At 33.5% G+C, this 17,438-nt stretch overlaps 1 protein-coding gene across 18 annotated transcripts in view; it reads right to left on the minus strand.

Moving 5' to 3' along the window:
• The window catches only part of RAPGEF2 (Rap guanine nucleotide exchange factor 2), a 240,894-nt gene that overhangs the window by 20,292 nt on the left and 203,164 nt on the right, over window positions 1-17,438 (minus strand). For all 18 annotated transcript variants that reach the window (XM_032332649.1, XM_032332644.1, XM_032332640.1 and 15 more), the window contains 8 exons: window positions 13,988-14,124; window positions 13,188-13,346; window positions 6,771-6,923; window positions 6,330-6,494; window positions 3,331-3,438; window positions 3,040-3,243; window positions 2,832-2,940; window positions 2,125-2,371 (listed from right to left, as the gene is read on the minus strand). In XM_032332649.1, coding sequence (XP_032188540.1) covers window positions 2,125-2,371; window positions 2,832-2,940; window positions 3,040-3,243; window positions 3,331-3,438; window positions 6,330-6,494; window positions 6,771-6,923; window positions 13,188-13,346; window positions 13,988-14,124 — 1,282 coding nt within the window. The remainder of the gene's footprint in view (window positions 1-2,124; window positions 2,372-2,831; window positions 2,941-3,039; window positions 3,244-3,330; window positions 3,439-6,329; window positions 6,495-6,770; window positions 6,924-13,187; window positions 13,347-13,987; window positions 14,125-17,438) is intronic.

Genomic DNA, 17,438 nt, shown 5'->3' on the forward strand with positions numbered 1-17,438 from the left:
AGCTGCAGTCGAATGCTCTACCCCTGAGCTATACCCTCTTGCATCATCCAGCATCTTAGCTGCTGTAATACTGACAGTGTTTGGTGGGGAAAGGAACCACAGTATATCTACAAGATTTGTGTAACTGACTAGTGACTTTGTTTAAAAAGAAATCTTTGTGAACACATGCTAATTTCTAGAAGAGCAAAGTTTAAGTAGTAACTAGTATTAAACAAGTCTATCACACCATATAATAAATAGATCCTACACTTTATTGAGCCATCTTTTAAATATAATTTTTTAAAATTTCAGTTGCTTTATATATGTATGAATTATTTCAAATAATTTTCACAATAAAACCAAGAGCACAGAGCACTTAAAAGAGGCATACATGCTCATAAATACAAATTAAGATGTTTCCTCAGTGTTTCAAAATCTACACATCTTGATTACCTTCTTTTCCTTCTCCAGATTTTGAATATCTTTTTTAAATACACATAGAACAAAATTATACACAGTATTCTCATATTGTGTTCTTTGCCAATATCCTGTACTGTGGATGGCTTATATCCCAGTTCTTACGTGTCATGTTTCTATTAATACTTGCCAGGGTCATGCTGGCTTTTATTTAACTTTTTTTAAGGTTCATATTTAACTCATGGTCAAATATAACTGGAGGATGTTTTAGTTATTGTGCTAATAACTCTACATTTAAGTAATTTTTTTTTGTCCACTTTAAAATGTTTTGTTTTGTTTTTTTAATCTAGAATGGTCACTTTAAAAATCAGTTTCTATTTTCTGTAATGTTAACAGGCCTAATCCATCATTTATTAGAAACTTACTCAATATAAACATGCTCTCAAGTGTACAAATAAAACCATTATACATTGCTTATCCTTAGGACTCTGATGTAGAAATCTTTTTAGCTGATACAAATCCACCAATCCTTATAGTTCAGTGGGGACAACAAAGGTTTGACACTCCCATCAATACTATATTTTGGGCCATGTCTCTCTAATCTGTGGATAAAATTTTATCTGAATTGGAATTTAAGAAATGTTTGATATAGTTCTGAATGTCTGTATCTACTGCTTCTCTAGGAAGACCCATTATTTTATCAAAGAAAGAAAAATAACCTACATGCTTTGAACTGATCTCTTATATCACTGTAGTTCGAGGAATATAAAATAAATGCATTTGGTGTATCCATGTTATTTACTTATTTATTTATAAGTTATTAGCACGTGCACAAGTGATGTGCATGAGGGAAGGGGCAGAGAGAGAGAAACAAACAGACAGACAGACAGACAGACAGACAGGGAGAGAAGCAGACGCCTTGCTGGGCGTAGAACCAGATACTGCCAATCCCAAGACTCTGAGGCCACAACCTGAACCAAAAATCAAGAGGTGGAGGCTGAACCAACTAAGTTACCCAGGAGTATTACATCCAGGTTATTTAACATTAAAAACAAAAACCTTTGCTAATGGTAACTGAGTTTTATAAAAGATTTCTAGACTCAGAAGAAGCTACAATGAAGAAATAAGCAAGCAAACAGGCAAACAAACAAGACTTAAAAAGTGTGACACCTACAACTTTGTCTAGTCTGAGCTCCTGGCATAAATAAGCACCCAAGGAGAGATTCAAGAATATACCTCACATTATGGACTGTAGAGCCCACTGAGAGAAAGGAGTTTTGTGCTTGGTTAGTGTTATCCCGGCAACAATAACTGAAAACAGGAAAAAAGAGAATGGCAAGGATGAAGAGTAGCAACAAAAGCAGCAGAGATTTGGTTGTCAAAAAGCAGATACTGATGGTAGAGAAGAAATCCAGAAACAAAGAAAAAGTAGCAAAAATAACTCCAAACCATGAGTGAAGCAGGAGCAAACACATATTCTTAATTTTTTTATATTCAAGAAATTTAAAAAAAAAGTTCAAATGAGAAAGTGCTAATGAAGCTTGCGTTAGACAAGTAAGTGGCAAATATAGGAGATTAAAATCAATGTGGTTATTTAATATTGCTTCTAAGAAAGCTCAGCTATAAAAGCTTAGAACATTTTTTAGACTCGTGTAAACATTAACTATATCCCTATCTTTGCATATCATTTTAACACAATAAAATAACAGAAAATTCATAGACACTTACTTATATGGTTTCTGTGGTAAGATACTGATCCGAGTCTTGTCAAGTATCTTTTTTAGCTTGTTCCTCCCTCCAACAGTATTGGCTTTACTTTTTTTATTTACTTTTTCAAGTCCGATCACCTGTTCTACATCTACAGCGAGATCTGGAATGGAGTAGCGACTGGCCTTTTTGATGTCTCCAATTTTAGGAAGGTGAGGGGCACCATTTCTTTTCTCTTCTGACAATCTTGTTAGAAGTTCTTTAAATACTAAAATGAAAAGAAACACACAAAAAAAATGCCCATTATAAGAAATGTAAGCAATTCAAAGGAAATTGTGGGATTTGGAAATAGGTAAGAAATAGACACTTCAGCTCTCAAAACTATAATCCTACTGAAAAATACTGCTCCAATGAATGAATGACACCAAAAATCTGCTTTGTTAGGTTGCTCTACCACTTCCATTCAGAATAAGTTAAAAATGCAGTGGTATTTATAGGTATTTAACATAATGGATGTTTAAAACATTTATCAATAATAATTTTTATGGTCCTCAAGTCAGATTGTGATTTAGAATGAATTATATGCATATATACATATATATTTATTTTACTATATTTTGATTCTTATATTTGAAATATTACTTATAAAAATGTCTTTTTTTCATGATTAAGACCTAAATGTGGTAAAGACCAAAAGGAGAAAAATGAAAGTATGCAAAACTACTTACCAAATAAATTGGTTTTCACAGTGATCGATAAGTGTGTGTTATTTCGAAGAATTTCCATGGCTTTTGACAGCTGAATATTTTCAAAGTTTTGACCATTTACTTCTAATATCTAAAAATAAAATTATGAAATTTATTTCAGTATCCCAATTAATTGAAGGAAAAAAGACACCAATATTCACCCTTAAGTTTGGATTTAGAAATACTATACCTGATCCCCTCGTTTCAAGCCTGCTTCAGTTGCTTTGCTACCTGAATCTACACTGTCAACAAAGATTCCAAATCCCTTCTCTGAGCCGCCAAGTAAGATAAAAGGCAAAGGAGCTTCTCGGGATGGTTTTGTTAATGTCATCAATCTTCTTTTTGCTTTAGCTGCACATGCAATATTTAACAGCCTTAGATGTCCACCCATTTTCTATAAAAGTTCAGAAAGAGTGGTTTCAAAAATAGGCTGAATTCAATGAACTTAAAATTGATCACTTTTTAAAATCACAAATATTACCTCTCTTTCCAGGTTATTTTCAAATTCTTCTAGAAATCGAGTCATTGCAGGATCTCCTTCAAAGTCATTGAAGTGATTATTCACCCACAATAATACTACCCGTGTAACCTGAAAAATCAATTGTTTTCAGTAGGTTTTCTTCTTAGTGCTAAATATGTTCAATTAAAGTCATTTCAAAAAAGATATCTAACAAACAATTTACTTAATAACAATGGACAATAAACTAAAAATAAAACTCTTCACAGCAAGGATTTTACTCATAAGAAAATCATCTTCTGAAAACATATAGATTATGAATACAGACTTTTTGTTATTTTGCCAAGAAGGGTTTTGTATCTGTGAAGGGTTGTACTTATATCTTGTTTACTCTCAAAACATACTTGAAATTGGTCATAATAAAAATAAAGCTATAATAAAACCAAAATAAATTAATACAAAAGAAGACAGAAACTATAAAATAACAGCAGAGGGCAGAATAGATAAAAGGAATGAATAGTATTAGGCCTAGAAAGAGCTATAAGGGAACAAACTGTAAAAGGAAGGAACTAGCTGGGAGTTACTGGGAATTATATCTTACTTGCTGACATTAAATTTAGGAGACTTCTGGGTACCTGGGTGGCTCAGTGGGTTAAAGCCTCTGCCTTTGGCTCAGGTCATGATCCAGGGTCCTGGGATCGAGCCCCACATTGGTGTCTCTGCTCAGCAGGGAGCCTGCTTCCCCCACCCCCTCTGCCTGCCTCTCTGCCTACTTGTGATCTCTGTCAAATAAATAAATAAGATCTTAAAAAAAAAAAAAAGATCTCGGAGACTTTTAATATCTATAATTCTTCAGGAAAAATATGTAGCCTTTCTCACACTTTCACACTTGTTTTCGCAGAGCCCTATACCTCCTTTATACAAATGCACAGTTATAGAATATTTGTGTTGTACCCAGTGAGAAGTACGTGACATTCATTAGACTCTAAGTTCCACGTGGACAGCTTTATCTGTTATGTTCTAAAGACATCCTTAAGACTCACTACAAAGCCTGGAATAGAGTGAATTCTCAACAAAAGTTTACTAAATGGGGATGCCTGGGTCAGTGCTAGGCATGGAGCCTGCTTAAGATTCTCTCTCTCTCTCCTCCTCCTCTGCTCCCCACTGGTGCATTCTCCCTTAAAAGAAAAAAAAAGTACAACTGTGACTTTTTAAAGAAGATTTTATTTATTTATTTGACAGATATAGAGAGAGCACAAGTAGAGCAGCAAGCAGAGGGAGAAGGAGAAGCAAGCTCTCTCTGCTAAGCAGGGAGCCCGAAGTGGCACTCGATCCCAGGACCCTGGGATAATGACCTGGGCTGAAGGCAGCTGCTTAACCGACTAAGCCACCCAGGCACCCCTAATTGTGACTTTAAATATAAGAGTATTTGTTTTACTTATGAGTTTAATTTTCTAAATTTTAAATAACATAAAAGAAATTTACCATAGAATTGCTTTCAAACATCTTAACTTTTTAATTAGAGTGAGAAAATTAAGCATGGTATTCTTTCAGCAGTAGAGAAACAAAAGTGATGGTATATAGTTAATTTTTTTTTTTAAAGATTTTATTTATTTAAGAGAGAGAGGGAGAGCATGGACAGGGGAGGGAACAGGTAGAGAGAGAAGCAGACTCCCTGCTGAGCAGGCAGTCCAACAGAGGGCTTGACCCCAGAACCCTAGGCAAATATTTCACTGAGCCAAAGGCAGACATTTCACTGACTGAGCCACCCAGGTGCCCACAGTTAATTTTTTAAAAGATATTATTTTTAAGGAATCTCTACACACATCGTGGGGCTCAAACTTACAAGCTCAAGAGTCACATGCTCTTCTGACTAAGCCAAACAGGGACCCTGGTATATAGTTAATTTTTAACTACACTTAAAATACTATTTATAGTTAATATATACTTAGGAGTCAAGTTTTGATATTTATATTAATTTTTGGTCATTTACTATCACTGTTGTCCATTTTTCAAGTTTAGGAAACCCAGAAGATTACCTCTCTTGAAACTGTATCTAACATAAAACCTTTTCATAAAATTAAAATTTTGCAGCTAAGAAGCCAATTTAAAGGTCTTACTAGCCTATCAGAGGTTAAAAATGGAGATTCATAAATCATAAGTTGAATACTACCAAATACCACCACCAACAAATAACTTTTAAGATGTAGTATGTGTTAAGAGGTATTAAGTGAATTGAGTCAAGGACTACAAAAAGAACTTTACTTCTATTATTCCTATTCACAATAACCCCAAAAGGCTGCTAATTATTCATTTCAAAGTAAATAAGTGATTCTCAGGAAGGTCAGATGACACATAAAGCACATGGCAGAGTTAACACTCAAACTAAGTTCTGACAGCTGGAGAGTTTGGCTCAGTTGTAAGCTTAGGACTCTCGGGATATGAAATGAAAAGCTTCGCTGTCCTAACGATTTCTCTAAGGCCACAGAACTAGTTAGTGGCAGAACCGGCAGGAGAACTTGGGTGCTTTTCACTGTTGGTCTCCTGTTCTGGATCTTCCCACCTGTCTTCCCCAGTCTGTCTCATGTAAGTTAGACTCTACTCACAAGGAAAGGAAACATTGAGTACAGGCAAAAATTAACTCTCACACCTCATAAAAGTATGTAGTTTATAATCTAATCTGGCCTTGACAGAGCTCTCAGGAGCTTATACAGGAGTCTGTTCAGAATTGTTTTCCTGGGGCCTACCGACCAGCAGTGCTTATAATAAAATGCTGCTTGGGTGCCAATTTAAAAATTGTAACTTTCACCCAGCATACAGGGACCATTTGCCTAAGTAAAGAATGCAGATTCCAATGGAACTCGGGAGTTTGGGGGTTGCATCATTTTGGGGGGTTAAAAAGTACATTCTCTTATTCCATTAAAATAATTTGAACATTATTGGTGTGACAAATATTAAAGTATCCTTAAGTTTATATCTGAATATTTCATATTTAGAAGCCAAACCAGAATATATTTTCTAACCTTATCCCTGAGGCTCGGGTCATTAAACCACTCCAATAACTTTTTGCCCACTTCCATTGGGCTAGAAAGAAAAGTCCTATAGGTCAACAGGAAGTCCTCTATGAATGTTGGGTCCACCACCGAATGCTCTTCCACTAAATGCATTGTTAATCTCTCTGAGGTGCCCTGTAACAAATAAAAGATTTAATCACTATCCTGCATAAATACCATCTATATGATACCTTAATTCCAAATTTTCAACATAAGATGAACTGGGTAGTAATACATACCACAATTTATAAAACTGCTGTTCATCAGGCAGTATAAAGATTTTTCTTAACAACTGATAACTTTTAAGAGAAATTATACACAAAAATGTGGCATGTGGAATCTTGAGTGGTCAAAACTAACTGATACTACCAAAAAAAATCCTCTCACAAGATGGAGGCATTTCAGTCTTACCTTGATGACGATGTGCCCCTTTCTTGTTCCGGTTCTATCGAGTTCTCGGTGTTCTTTTACCATAACAATTTCTCCTTCCTCCTCAACTTTTTGCATGTTCTTTTCTACTTGGTTGAGGATACGGCAGTAATCTTGCTGGGCTATACAGACAAACTGGAATAAAATGTAAGTCACATGTTACTGATGAAGTGCTTGCAAGAGACCTAGCTGTACTAATAATTCAGTGTTTTAATTATTTAACACTGACATTTTTCCACGTCTTTTCCATACCCTCTAAATGAATGCAGTAATGAACCTTAATCAGACTTCTCTACTTTTTAATGTATTTCGTCCTTGGCCAAATCAAGTTTCATTTTTAGCATATTTATATGTACTTTATATTAAAAATCCTAACAATTTTAAAAATCAGAAGATAAAATTAGAAGAATTCTTTTTCATATGCCTCTTCTTTGATGGTGGAATCTTAGGAGGGAAAATTTAAAAACATAATTGCCATTTAGTGGGTTTTACAAGTTAGAAAAGATTTTAAAAGCAACAATTTTAAAATAAAGATGGTTTTAATAAAATATCAAAATTCAAAGACACCCTGGAATAGATATTATAAATTTGCTAATTATATTGATAAGAAATCAGTTTAGAAAATTTATTCAACTGTAGCCCTGAAACAAATACATTATATGTTAATTAAAAAAATAAATTAAAAAGTTTATTTAAAAAGTCCACAAAACAAGTCACCTACTTGTTAAACTTAAGTCATTATTCTTTGTAACTAGTATTTTTTTTTAAAGATTTTATTTATTTATTGGACAGATGGAGATCGCATGTAGGCAGAGATACAGGCAGAGAGAGAGGAGGAAGCAGGCTCCCCGTTGGGCAGAGAGCCTGATGTGGGGCTCGATCCCAGGACCCTGGGATCATGACCTGAGCCGAAGGCAGAGGCTTTAACCCACTGAGCCACCCAGGTGCCCCCTCTTTGTAACTAGTATTAAGAGTAATCCTTATTCTTAAAAAAAAGCTAAAAAATAATATGCACATCAAGCCATCACCCCAAATATAAAGAATCTCAGGGCTTAGGGCAAACCATTAAATTACATTTCTCAGTGATTTTAAAAAGAAAGTGAAGAATGAATTATACAAATCATTTATTGCATAAAATAACCAGAAACCAGTGGTGAGGAGGAGATAAGAGTTATATTCTAAAGTAAGAAAGAACTGAATTTTGAAGAATTGTATTCTCATTTTGCAAATGAAAAAAGCAAGGACTTTTCTTTTTCTCCTTTAATGTGAAAAGATTTTTTTTTAATTTTAAAATTTTTTATTTTTTATAAACATATATTTTTATCCCCAGGGTTACAGGTCCGTGAATCGCCAGGTCCACACACCCCACAGCACACCCCCCCCCCCAATGTCCATAACCTCACTCCCCTTCTCCCAAGCCCCCTAAAAAGATTTTTCAAAAAAGGGGGGATGGTTAAATTACAGCATATAGAAGATAAAATATGACACAGCCATCCAAAGTCATATTTTCACAGAATATTTACAGTTTTGGCTTAATGTTCATAATAGCATATTAATTTTTTTAAAAGATGCAAAACCAAATGTTGTAATAACTATAATGAAGACAACATGATCATCATCATTTTGTGGTAGCCTTACAGGAACTTTCTCAATTTATCCTCCTTATCATCCTATAATGAAGGTAATACTATTATCCTCTTTGTACAGATGAAGAAACATCTGTACCAACAACCTGCTGATTTGCCCAGGGTCTCATAGTTACACACGTGCTAATCAATCAATCAATCAATAATATATATATATACACATGCACATCAAAATCTTGGAGTGAAATATAACAAAGTGTTTAATCACTATTGTTTCTGAGCAGTGCAAATTGTAAGTGACTTTCATTTTATTTAAAATACTTTTCTATATTTTCCATACTTTCTGTATAATCAGTAAAAATTTTTTAAAAGAAATAGCAGTGCTTCATACTTGAGAAACAGCATATTACAATTTTTAAAAAGATTTTATTTATTTATTTGACAGAGAAAGAGAGATCACAAGTAGGGAGAGAGGCAGGCAGAGAGAGAGGGGGAAGCAGGATCCCTGCTGAGAAAGAGGGCCCTCCCCAGAGAGCCCAATGCGGGGCTTGATCCCAGGACCCTGAGACCACAACCTGAGCCAAAGGCAGAGGCTTAACCCACTGAGCCACCCAGGCGTCCCAGCATATTACAATATTAAGTTCCTGTCAGAGCTAGCTGATAGAATCCCATTAATTTTTCAATTAAGAACTTGGAATCAAAAAGTTAAAATGAAAAAGACAGGCTTTTCTTGTAATTACATATAGTTTAATTTTTTTTTAAACCTTAAAAACAAAACACATTTCTGTAACATTGACCACAGGTGTATGTATGTTTTAAAATATGTGGTCCTTAGTTCCTTGTCTCAAAATAGTTAATTTTTTTTTTAATAGGGCACCAAAATTGCTTGCTCTCTACGCCTCCAAATAATGTCAGGTGACCTTTTCTTATACTCAGTTTCAGAGAAAATAATTACAAATTGTATTTTCTCATTTATCTCCTAAAAAAAGAAATAACATCTATGAGTTAAAAGGAGTAACAGAGAAAAGAATGCTTTTAGAAGAGAACATACTAAAATTAACATTGACTAAGTTAAACTGATTTAAGGAAATTAGAATAAGCTTGTTTTGAAATGCTTAATGCCTAGAGAGACATTTTTGGTATTTCTTCTGTACCAAACTGAAGAGTATCACCCAAAAAGAAAATAAAACCCAACTGTATTTCTAATATGGCCACATATATTTAAAAAGAAATACGTTTTAAATGAAAACATTTATCTACATTTTTATTAGCAGTTTTAGTTTTGCTTTAAGAAGTTTGTAGTTCTAATAAATTCATGTGTAAAACATAATTTTAATTGGTCGGATGAAGCCAGATGAAAAATTGTAAATTATGTATATAATTTTTTTGGTAAGGTTTTATACTTTCAGATAGCTGTTAACACATGATAACACCTTGACATTCTGATATAAAATAAAAATTCAAACAAGATTTTGCTTATACAAGGCCAAAGGCAATTCATATTGGAGGACTGGTTTTGTGGCATAAGACATCACAACTGGTATGTAGAAGAAAAATTACAGATGTTGAAGGGATGAAGTAAAATTAAGCTTCAACCCTAATACAGTATTGTTAATTTTCAATGTATCCAGGCAACTTTCTCTAAAACTACTTAAATTCCAAGTGTCAGTTTCCATGGTCTCTGAAAAAGGTGTGTTTAACAGGTTTACCTTAACAGGTTAGATCTATTTAAACTGGGGCACTTTGCTATCTGTAAGGAAAGTTCATACTTAATTGTTCACACAGGTATCCAAGTATTCATTGAAGGGTGTAGGGCAGGGTATTAAGCAATGCCTGATGTGTCACTGGCAGGCCTAAGACAGGCAGTGGGGAAGGAAAAAGGAGAAGGAAAAGGAGAGTAGGAGAGTAGAGGAGGAGGAAAGGAAGAGGGATAGGAGGTGAGAAGAATAGAAAAAGGCACGTATGGGAAACGGAAAACCAATACCAATCACTAAGTACCTATATGTGTCTATATATTGCTCTGCTTTTATCCTTCAAACAGTACAGGGGAAGAAGTATAGACAATGGAAGGAAAGAACTGAAAGAAGAGCATACAAAGAAAGGAGGGATCGGGAGCAAAATACAACTTTGAGCATGTCTTGGGATCCAAATAAACAAAAATAAATGTTAAGTTTAGTCCACTCATCGTAAGCCACTTAGGCTTATTATGAACTCAACTTAATTATCACATTACCCAATGTTTATTTTCAGAACCCACTGCAATGTAAGAAAATTAAGACCAGTCCTAGACGAAGTTGATTCTTGGTAAAGAGAACACCATTTTTGTTCATTTCATTCAATAAATATTAATTCCTATAGTGTGCTCAGGAGAATGATATAAACTTATGGAGGCCATCTTATGGTTGAATGAAAATATGATTCTCACTCTTTCCTCCACCTCCTCTAACAAGAGGAATGATCTGACATGTTACTTTTTGAGGGATGTATGACATTTTAGCAGAAATACACTGAACTTCTAGATCAAAACAAGCATTTACATTAAATGGTCTAACTTTTATTCTCCATCCTTGTTTTACTGCTGAGGGAGTGAATGTCAGATGAGTCAGTGGAGGTATAAGCCTGATTCTTGAAACCCCTGATTTAACATGTTCCTTTTATAGTGGCTTAGAGTGGAGTGGAGTGAAGGAAAGAGACTCTATCAGGCAGATACCTCACCTTTGACCTACTTTGTATATCTGGCAACCTCGTATCAGGATCTATGAGTCTACGTATTTTAATCAGAATTTTCTTTTGGGTCTACCTTGCTAACACTGGGTTTCCCACTAATTCCTCATTCAGTAAATGGATTAGACTATATTCCTTGACATCTACTTTCTCTTCTTTTTCCAGAACTCCCAGATAAATATTAAATGTTACCTGGTATATTTGATATTTCTGAAGCACTCTGTAATATTCAGCCATATAACATTTTAATCAATTATTCTAATACATTTCTATGCCTCTAATATCATTTCAGTTCTATGATTATAAATTTCTAGCAAAAGTGGCTGTCCAATTAAGACATATTAATGTAATCAATGAATTCTCAGAAATAAAGTTACTTTCTAACTTGCTCTTTATGGGCAGAAACTCTGACTAAAATGCTCCAGTAATGCCAACATGTCCCAGAGAGGAACTGATAAGAGATAATAGAATGGGGAAACCTTTAACATATTTCTAGTTTTTTTAGACTAAGTATGGCTTTATTATTTTTGGAAGTATAGTTCCAGAGCTGAAAAATCATACATGATTGCTTTTACAAACACACTGCCAGGCCAAATAGACTTCAAGATTTACCTACCATTTTGTTTTCTTCTATTATGCTAAATAATTGAGAGTTGACTATATTTAGAATGTTCTTCTGGCCTTACTATTCAAAACAATGAACACAGCCATTTATTTTTTTCTCTACAGTGCTTACTGAAAGAATTATTTGGCAACATTATTTAGATTCTCTAGGTAAGATCATTTTATTTATAGCCCATGGTCATTTTCTTTTTTGGTAAGTAAAATGCTTAAAATGAAAATATAAATGGGTACTATTTTACATTTATCAGACACAATAAAAATTCAGTGATGTTCTTTCAGAAAAAAGTATACTCAGATGTATTTCAGACTACAGACTAATAAATACAATGAGCACTTAACTTTAATTAGTCTAAGTCAAATCTTTGGGTTTATTTATATTAAAATATTTTATCTTTCAAAGACTTCTTTTTTCAGAAGAAAACATAAATAATAAAAACTTGGTAACACAAGTATCTTAAATTTATTTCTTACTAATACAAAGGTTACCAATTATAATCAATTTAATTATAATCTAAATCTAACTAAAATCTAAATTTCACATTTGGTCTCCATATTTTCTCTAGTCTTTTATTAAATGCTTTTAAATAATGAATATTAACATAATATCAACACTAACATTTTTCTTTTGCTGTCAACTATTTTCTTTTAATTAGCAATTACATTTTTACTAGCAAGTTCTACTGATTCATACTATGATTAATTTACATGACTTCTAAATCAATTCCTTATTTTGTAGGTATTTAAATAAAAACACTGGGATGCCTGGGTGGCTTAGTTGGTTAAGTATCTGTCTTCCGCTCAGGTCATGATCCCAGGGTCCTGGAATTGAGCCCCACATCTGGCTCCTTGCTCAGTGGGGTGCCTGTTTCTTCCTCTGCCTGCCGCTCCCCCTGCTTGTGCTTGCTCTCAGACAAATAAATAAGATCTTAAAAAAAAATAAGATTCTGAAAATAAATAAAAACAATGCATAACTGTATCACATCTTTATTAATCTACTTATTTATTTTCATAACAGATGTTTTACTGCTATATTTTTTTATGAACAGATTATAAAAATATTAATGAAAATTTTAAAATATTATGTTTATAGAAACTTTTAATAAAAAATATATATAACACCTAGTTATGCAGGGTCCAAATAACTTTATTTATTTATTTATTTTTTGAAGGAAGCTCTGTGTCCAGTGTAGGGCTTAAACTCTTGTTCTGAGATCAAGAGTCACATGCTCTATGGACCAAGCCGGCCAGGTACCCTGAGTCCAAACAACTTTAAGGAAGATTAATATTTAATTTCCTGGGGCATGATAACACTAAAAGTAATAGTACTAATTTAAGATATTATTTATAACTCTAAAAAATGACCTATTTATATAGGCAGAAAAATCTTACCCCAATGACATATAGATGTTAAGCACAAAATATACATTTTTTTTTCAAAATATATAGTTTTAATGATATTTCATACCTGGCAGTCATCCACTTTCGTTCTCATTACTCCTTTCATGTATTCTTTGTCCATGGTAGGAGAGACACCGAAACTATTTCCCATACATAATATTTCTGCTTTTCCATCTGGATAAGTTACTTCCACAGAACCATTCAGAATCACTGACCAGGAATCCAGCTAATTTAAAAAAATGAAGACAAAGCAGATAATCATGGTCATGCAGCTATTAATGCTAGAATGGTTCCTACAAATGATTTAGCAGATCTTTCACCTTAAGGATGGAATAATTCAAGGAAAATGAACTGTTTACTAAACTCAAAGAACAAGGAATAAAGCAAAGCACAGCACAGATCTGTGTTTTCCACACACCTAGCAAAGGGTGCTTGCCATTCTGCTCTTTTAATTTGACCTCGGACGCTTTTCTCTAAGTAACACAAGGAAAAAGAATTCTTCTGCTCCCCAAAACATATGTAAGTAATATCAAATGATCACCATTGTCTCAATAAGATCATTTTGTTCTGACAAAAGGCATATTATGAACATTCAAAGTTACAAAAATCTGAAAAGTTAATACATCAAAGTATTTCTATCAGTATCATATGAAATATTATTATAAGAAATAGTGGATTTGGAATACTTTGACATAACAATAAGTATATCATAATTCTTGAATTATTCAAATTACTTGTTGCTTATTTTTTTAAGAGGAAGAAATAAGAATTTTTTTGTGTATATTTGTGTATATTTTTGCGTATAACAGCAAATTGTTGAGAGACCCTCAAACAGAAACTTTTTAAGTGGTGGCAATGTTCACTGACCTCTTCACCATCATTTAACACTATGGTCCCAGCTCTTTCCACCACTGCAAACACCATCACGGCACAGAGTTCTCGTCTCACCGACATTGTCATATTGGCAAAAGCAGGCAACTGGTGCATAAATTCTAAGAGTTGTTCTGAAAGGCAAAAGATATTGTAAACATTACAACTTTTTTAAAAGCAAACATTCAAAAAGAATGCTTTAGGGTTCTTTTTAAATGTCCTACAAATGTGCCCACTGGAAAATATAATTACTTCAAATATTGTTAGTACAAAAGTTGGATTTCTTGCAGGTATACCAAGAATTGTCACTGTGGAAATGGTGACATTTACTTATTGATTTAGGAACAACGTATAGTATACACTATAATTCAAATTCTAATGGGAATGAAGAAATTAACAAACTTCAAATGGGAAATTTCTATTGAAAATGAACTATGATCTTAAGGCTAATTAAAGCTGAAATGAAATAAAGCTCTAAGAATTCTCCAAAAAGTCAATAGGTCTGTTCTAGTGTCTTTTGGGCAAGTAGATGTCCAAAACAGCAGAAATAACCTCTCTTAATCTAAAGCTAGTCCAGGATTTAGAATTCAAAGGATAAATTAGATGAATGAAGACAAACCTATCAAAATTAATCAACTAAAAAAATTTACAACATTATGTGAGAAATACAAATGGAAATTGATATATTATTTTTTATTCCACAGACTGGCCAAAAAAGAGAAAAGTATGAACACTCTTCCTGTTGGCAATGCTGTGGAGAAACAGCTTAAACTTTGATGCATTTCTAGCTGTTGACAGGATGGATGACTTCATAGTCTTTTCTAGTCCTGTGGTCTCTATTTTTAATTTTCTCTATTATTAGGTAGCTTTACTAACTACTTACTAAATGCTTTCCTTACTCTTCACTATGGCTCCATGAGGCACATGTTTTCTTTCTCATTTCATAGGGGGGAAGCCGGCTCAAAGTCATATAATTAGGAGGTGGCAGTGATATGATTCAGGACTGCCTGCCTGCCAGAGCTTCTGCTGGACATTATAAGTAGTGATAAAGAACACAAGGTGAATGGCAGACTTCATTTGAATACTTATTAGTTCTATTACTTTGGAAAAGCTGACTGATTCCCTTAAGCATGTTTCTGTCATTTGTGAAAGAACAATATATAGCTGAGACAATAACATGAAATAGAAATAAAATAAAGTCCTTAGCACAGAGTAAATAATAAATAAGAACTGCTATTCTTGTCATTATTATCATATATCATTCAAACTTTTAGCTAAGTAAAATTCTGGTACATTTTTCTTGTCTTCACATAATGAAACTGTCCCTATGCATATTCCATCAATCTGTTAGGATTTAGTGACATATTTTACATTTTCGGATATACAGTAGCTTGTTAATTGCAAAAACAACACAGAATAGAAAGATATATTCTGTGAAAACATTACATTTCCAGAAGGTCAAACTAAGTGTTCTTCTCTGGTCCAGCTGGATAATGTCTCTTCTGATTAGACCCTATGTCATCCCTCCTGTGTAAGACTTTTCGTAACACAGGGTAGCTTCAGAATCAGAGTAACAATGGTAGGTGGTACTCAGCGTTCTTAAACCTGACCCAGACTGCCGTGCCAAGAAATTAATTTACTGTTGTAAACCAGCACTTTTTTTTTTTTTGCAACCAATATTTAAAAAAAAAAAAGAAAAAGAAAAAGGAATCAAAGCACATCACATACAAAATGCATTCTGTTTAATGAAACTTTTATTTCTGGAATGAGTAGGTGCATTTGTGTCATGCCATAAAGTATATCTATTCCTGGGCACAGTGATAAAGCAATTTCTAATGCTACTTCAAGAGGTGATCCACATCTATTATATATGGGAGGTAAGAATCATTGTTTTACAAATGCATGGGCCTTTTGATTTGAAATATAAAGGCCAATGTATAAAACCCTGGTTCTCTGACTCACCTATCACTGTTAATTCTGCAGTTACCAGCTCTGCTTTCTTCAGCTATCAGTCGCCTACCCCTCACCATAAGGTATAGAATATTATCTATAGAACACATATTTTGCTTTTCCCCCCTCCCCAATTGATACTGAATTTCCTTGGACAAATGAAGATTTATGGTCTTAAGAAAATATGGGACTAGAAGTTGTCAGAAATGTCTTAAATTTAACATAATATGTTTAGGCAACAATAAGTCAAATCACAACCACATATATGACTGAAGAATATGAAACTTATGAATATAAAGTATAAAAATATATTCAACTAGGGACTCCTGGGTGGCTCAGTTAGTTAAGCATCTATCTGCCTTTGACTCAGGTCATGATCCCAGGGTCCTTGGATTAAGCTCCGTGTCAGGCTCCCCGCTGAGCAGGGAGCTCACCTATTCTCCTTCTGCCCACCCCCTATTCATGCTCTCTCTTGCTCTCTCAAAATAAATAAATAAAATCTTTACAAAAACATATTCAACTAATACTTGTTATAATGATTTGAAATATCTTGCGTAGAAACTATTCTTGATTTTTGGAAGATTCCTGTTCATTAGTGGGTCATGAAATCAAGTTGTGCTATATGAATAATGACTAACATTTAAAAAAAAAGATAGGATAGGAAATATCTGTGTATCACACATAATATAGATAAATAATAAAAAGAGAGAAAAATAATTATAGTCATGTACATGATTCTTTAGCCTCAGTTGAAAAACTAAAAATAAATACATGCTTAGCCAGATGATATCTAAGAGTTTTTGACTCTCAAAGATTCAATAATGGTATTTCTGGTTTTGCAGTAACTTCTGTTTATTACACTGGAGAATTAGAGCAATTAAAAAAGTAAAAAAATTTCTATCATAACCTTCAATAAATACATAAATATGAAATGAAGCATTTGGCTGTCAGGACTCAACATAAACTCTGGTAATGCCACAGGGATCACACAGACGTTAAGGAATTCCATCTGGGATGAGTAAAAAGATAGTTTCTAGGACATGGAAAGCAGCAGTCATGGATTGGAGAAGCAGGACTACTTTCTTCTATATTGCTTGGAAAAAATCTATTAGAATCACATATTAACTAATACTATTTTATCTTATTAGGAAAGGAATACTTCTGCTCATGAAAAAGCCATTTTTAAAAACTTTTTTTCTAGTAAGTGTGACATACAGAAAACCCAGATAATCAACTTACAGACATCATAAGCTACATCAGTATAGAAATTAATTTATCTTATTTGCTTTGCTTTAATTTTGTGTAAGAAATGATTACTATTAAGTTTTGTTTTGTTTTGTTTTGTTTTAATCTGTGGAGTTTTTTGGTGGTATGTTGAAGGGGAGAAAAAAGAATTCTTTGGAAGAGATCTTGGAAGTGGGTCTCTACGTTAATGTGTCAAGGCATCAAAACAAAAAATTAAATTTACAACCATTCACAGTAATTGAGGACCTACAAA

Source organism: Mustela erminea, chromosome 2 (assembly GCF_009829155.1).
Source record: "Mustela erminea isolate mMusErm1 chromosome 2, mMusErm1.Pri, whole genome shotgun sequence".
NCBI lineage: Eukaryota > Metazoa > Chordata > Mammalia > Carnivora > Mustelidae > Mustela > Mustela erminea.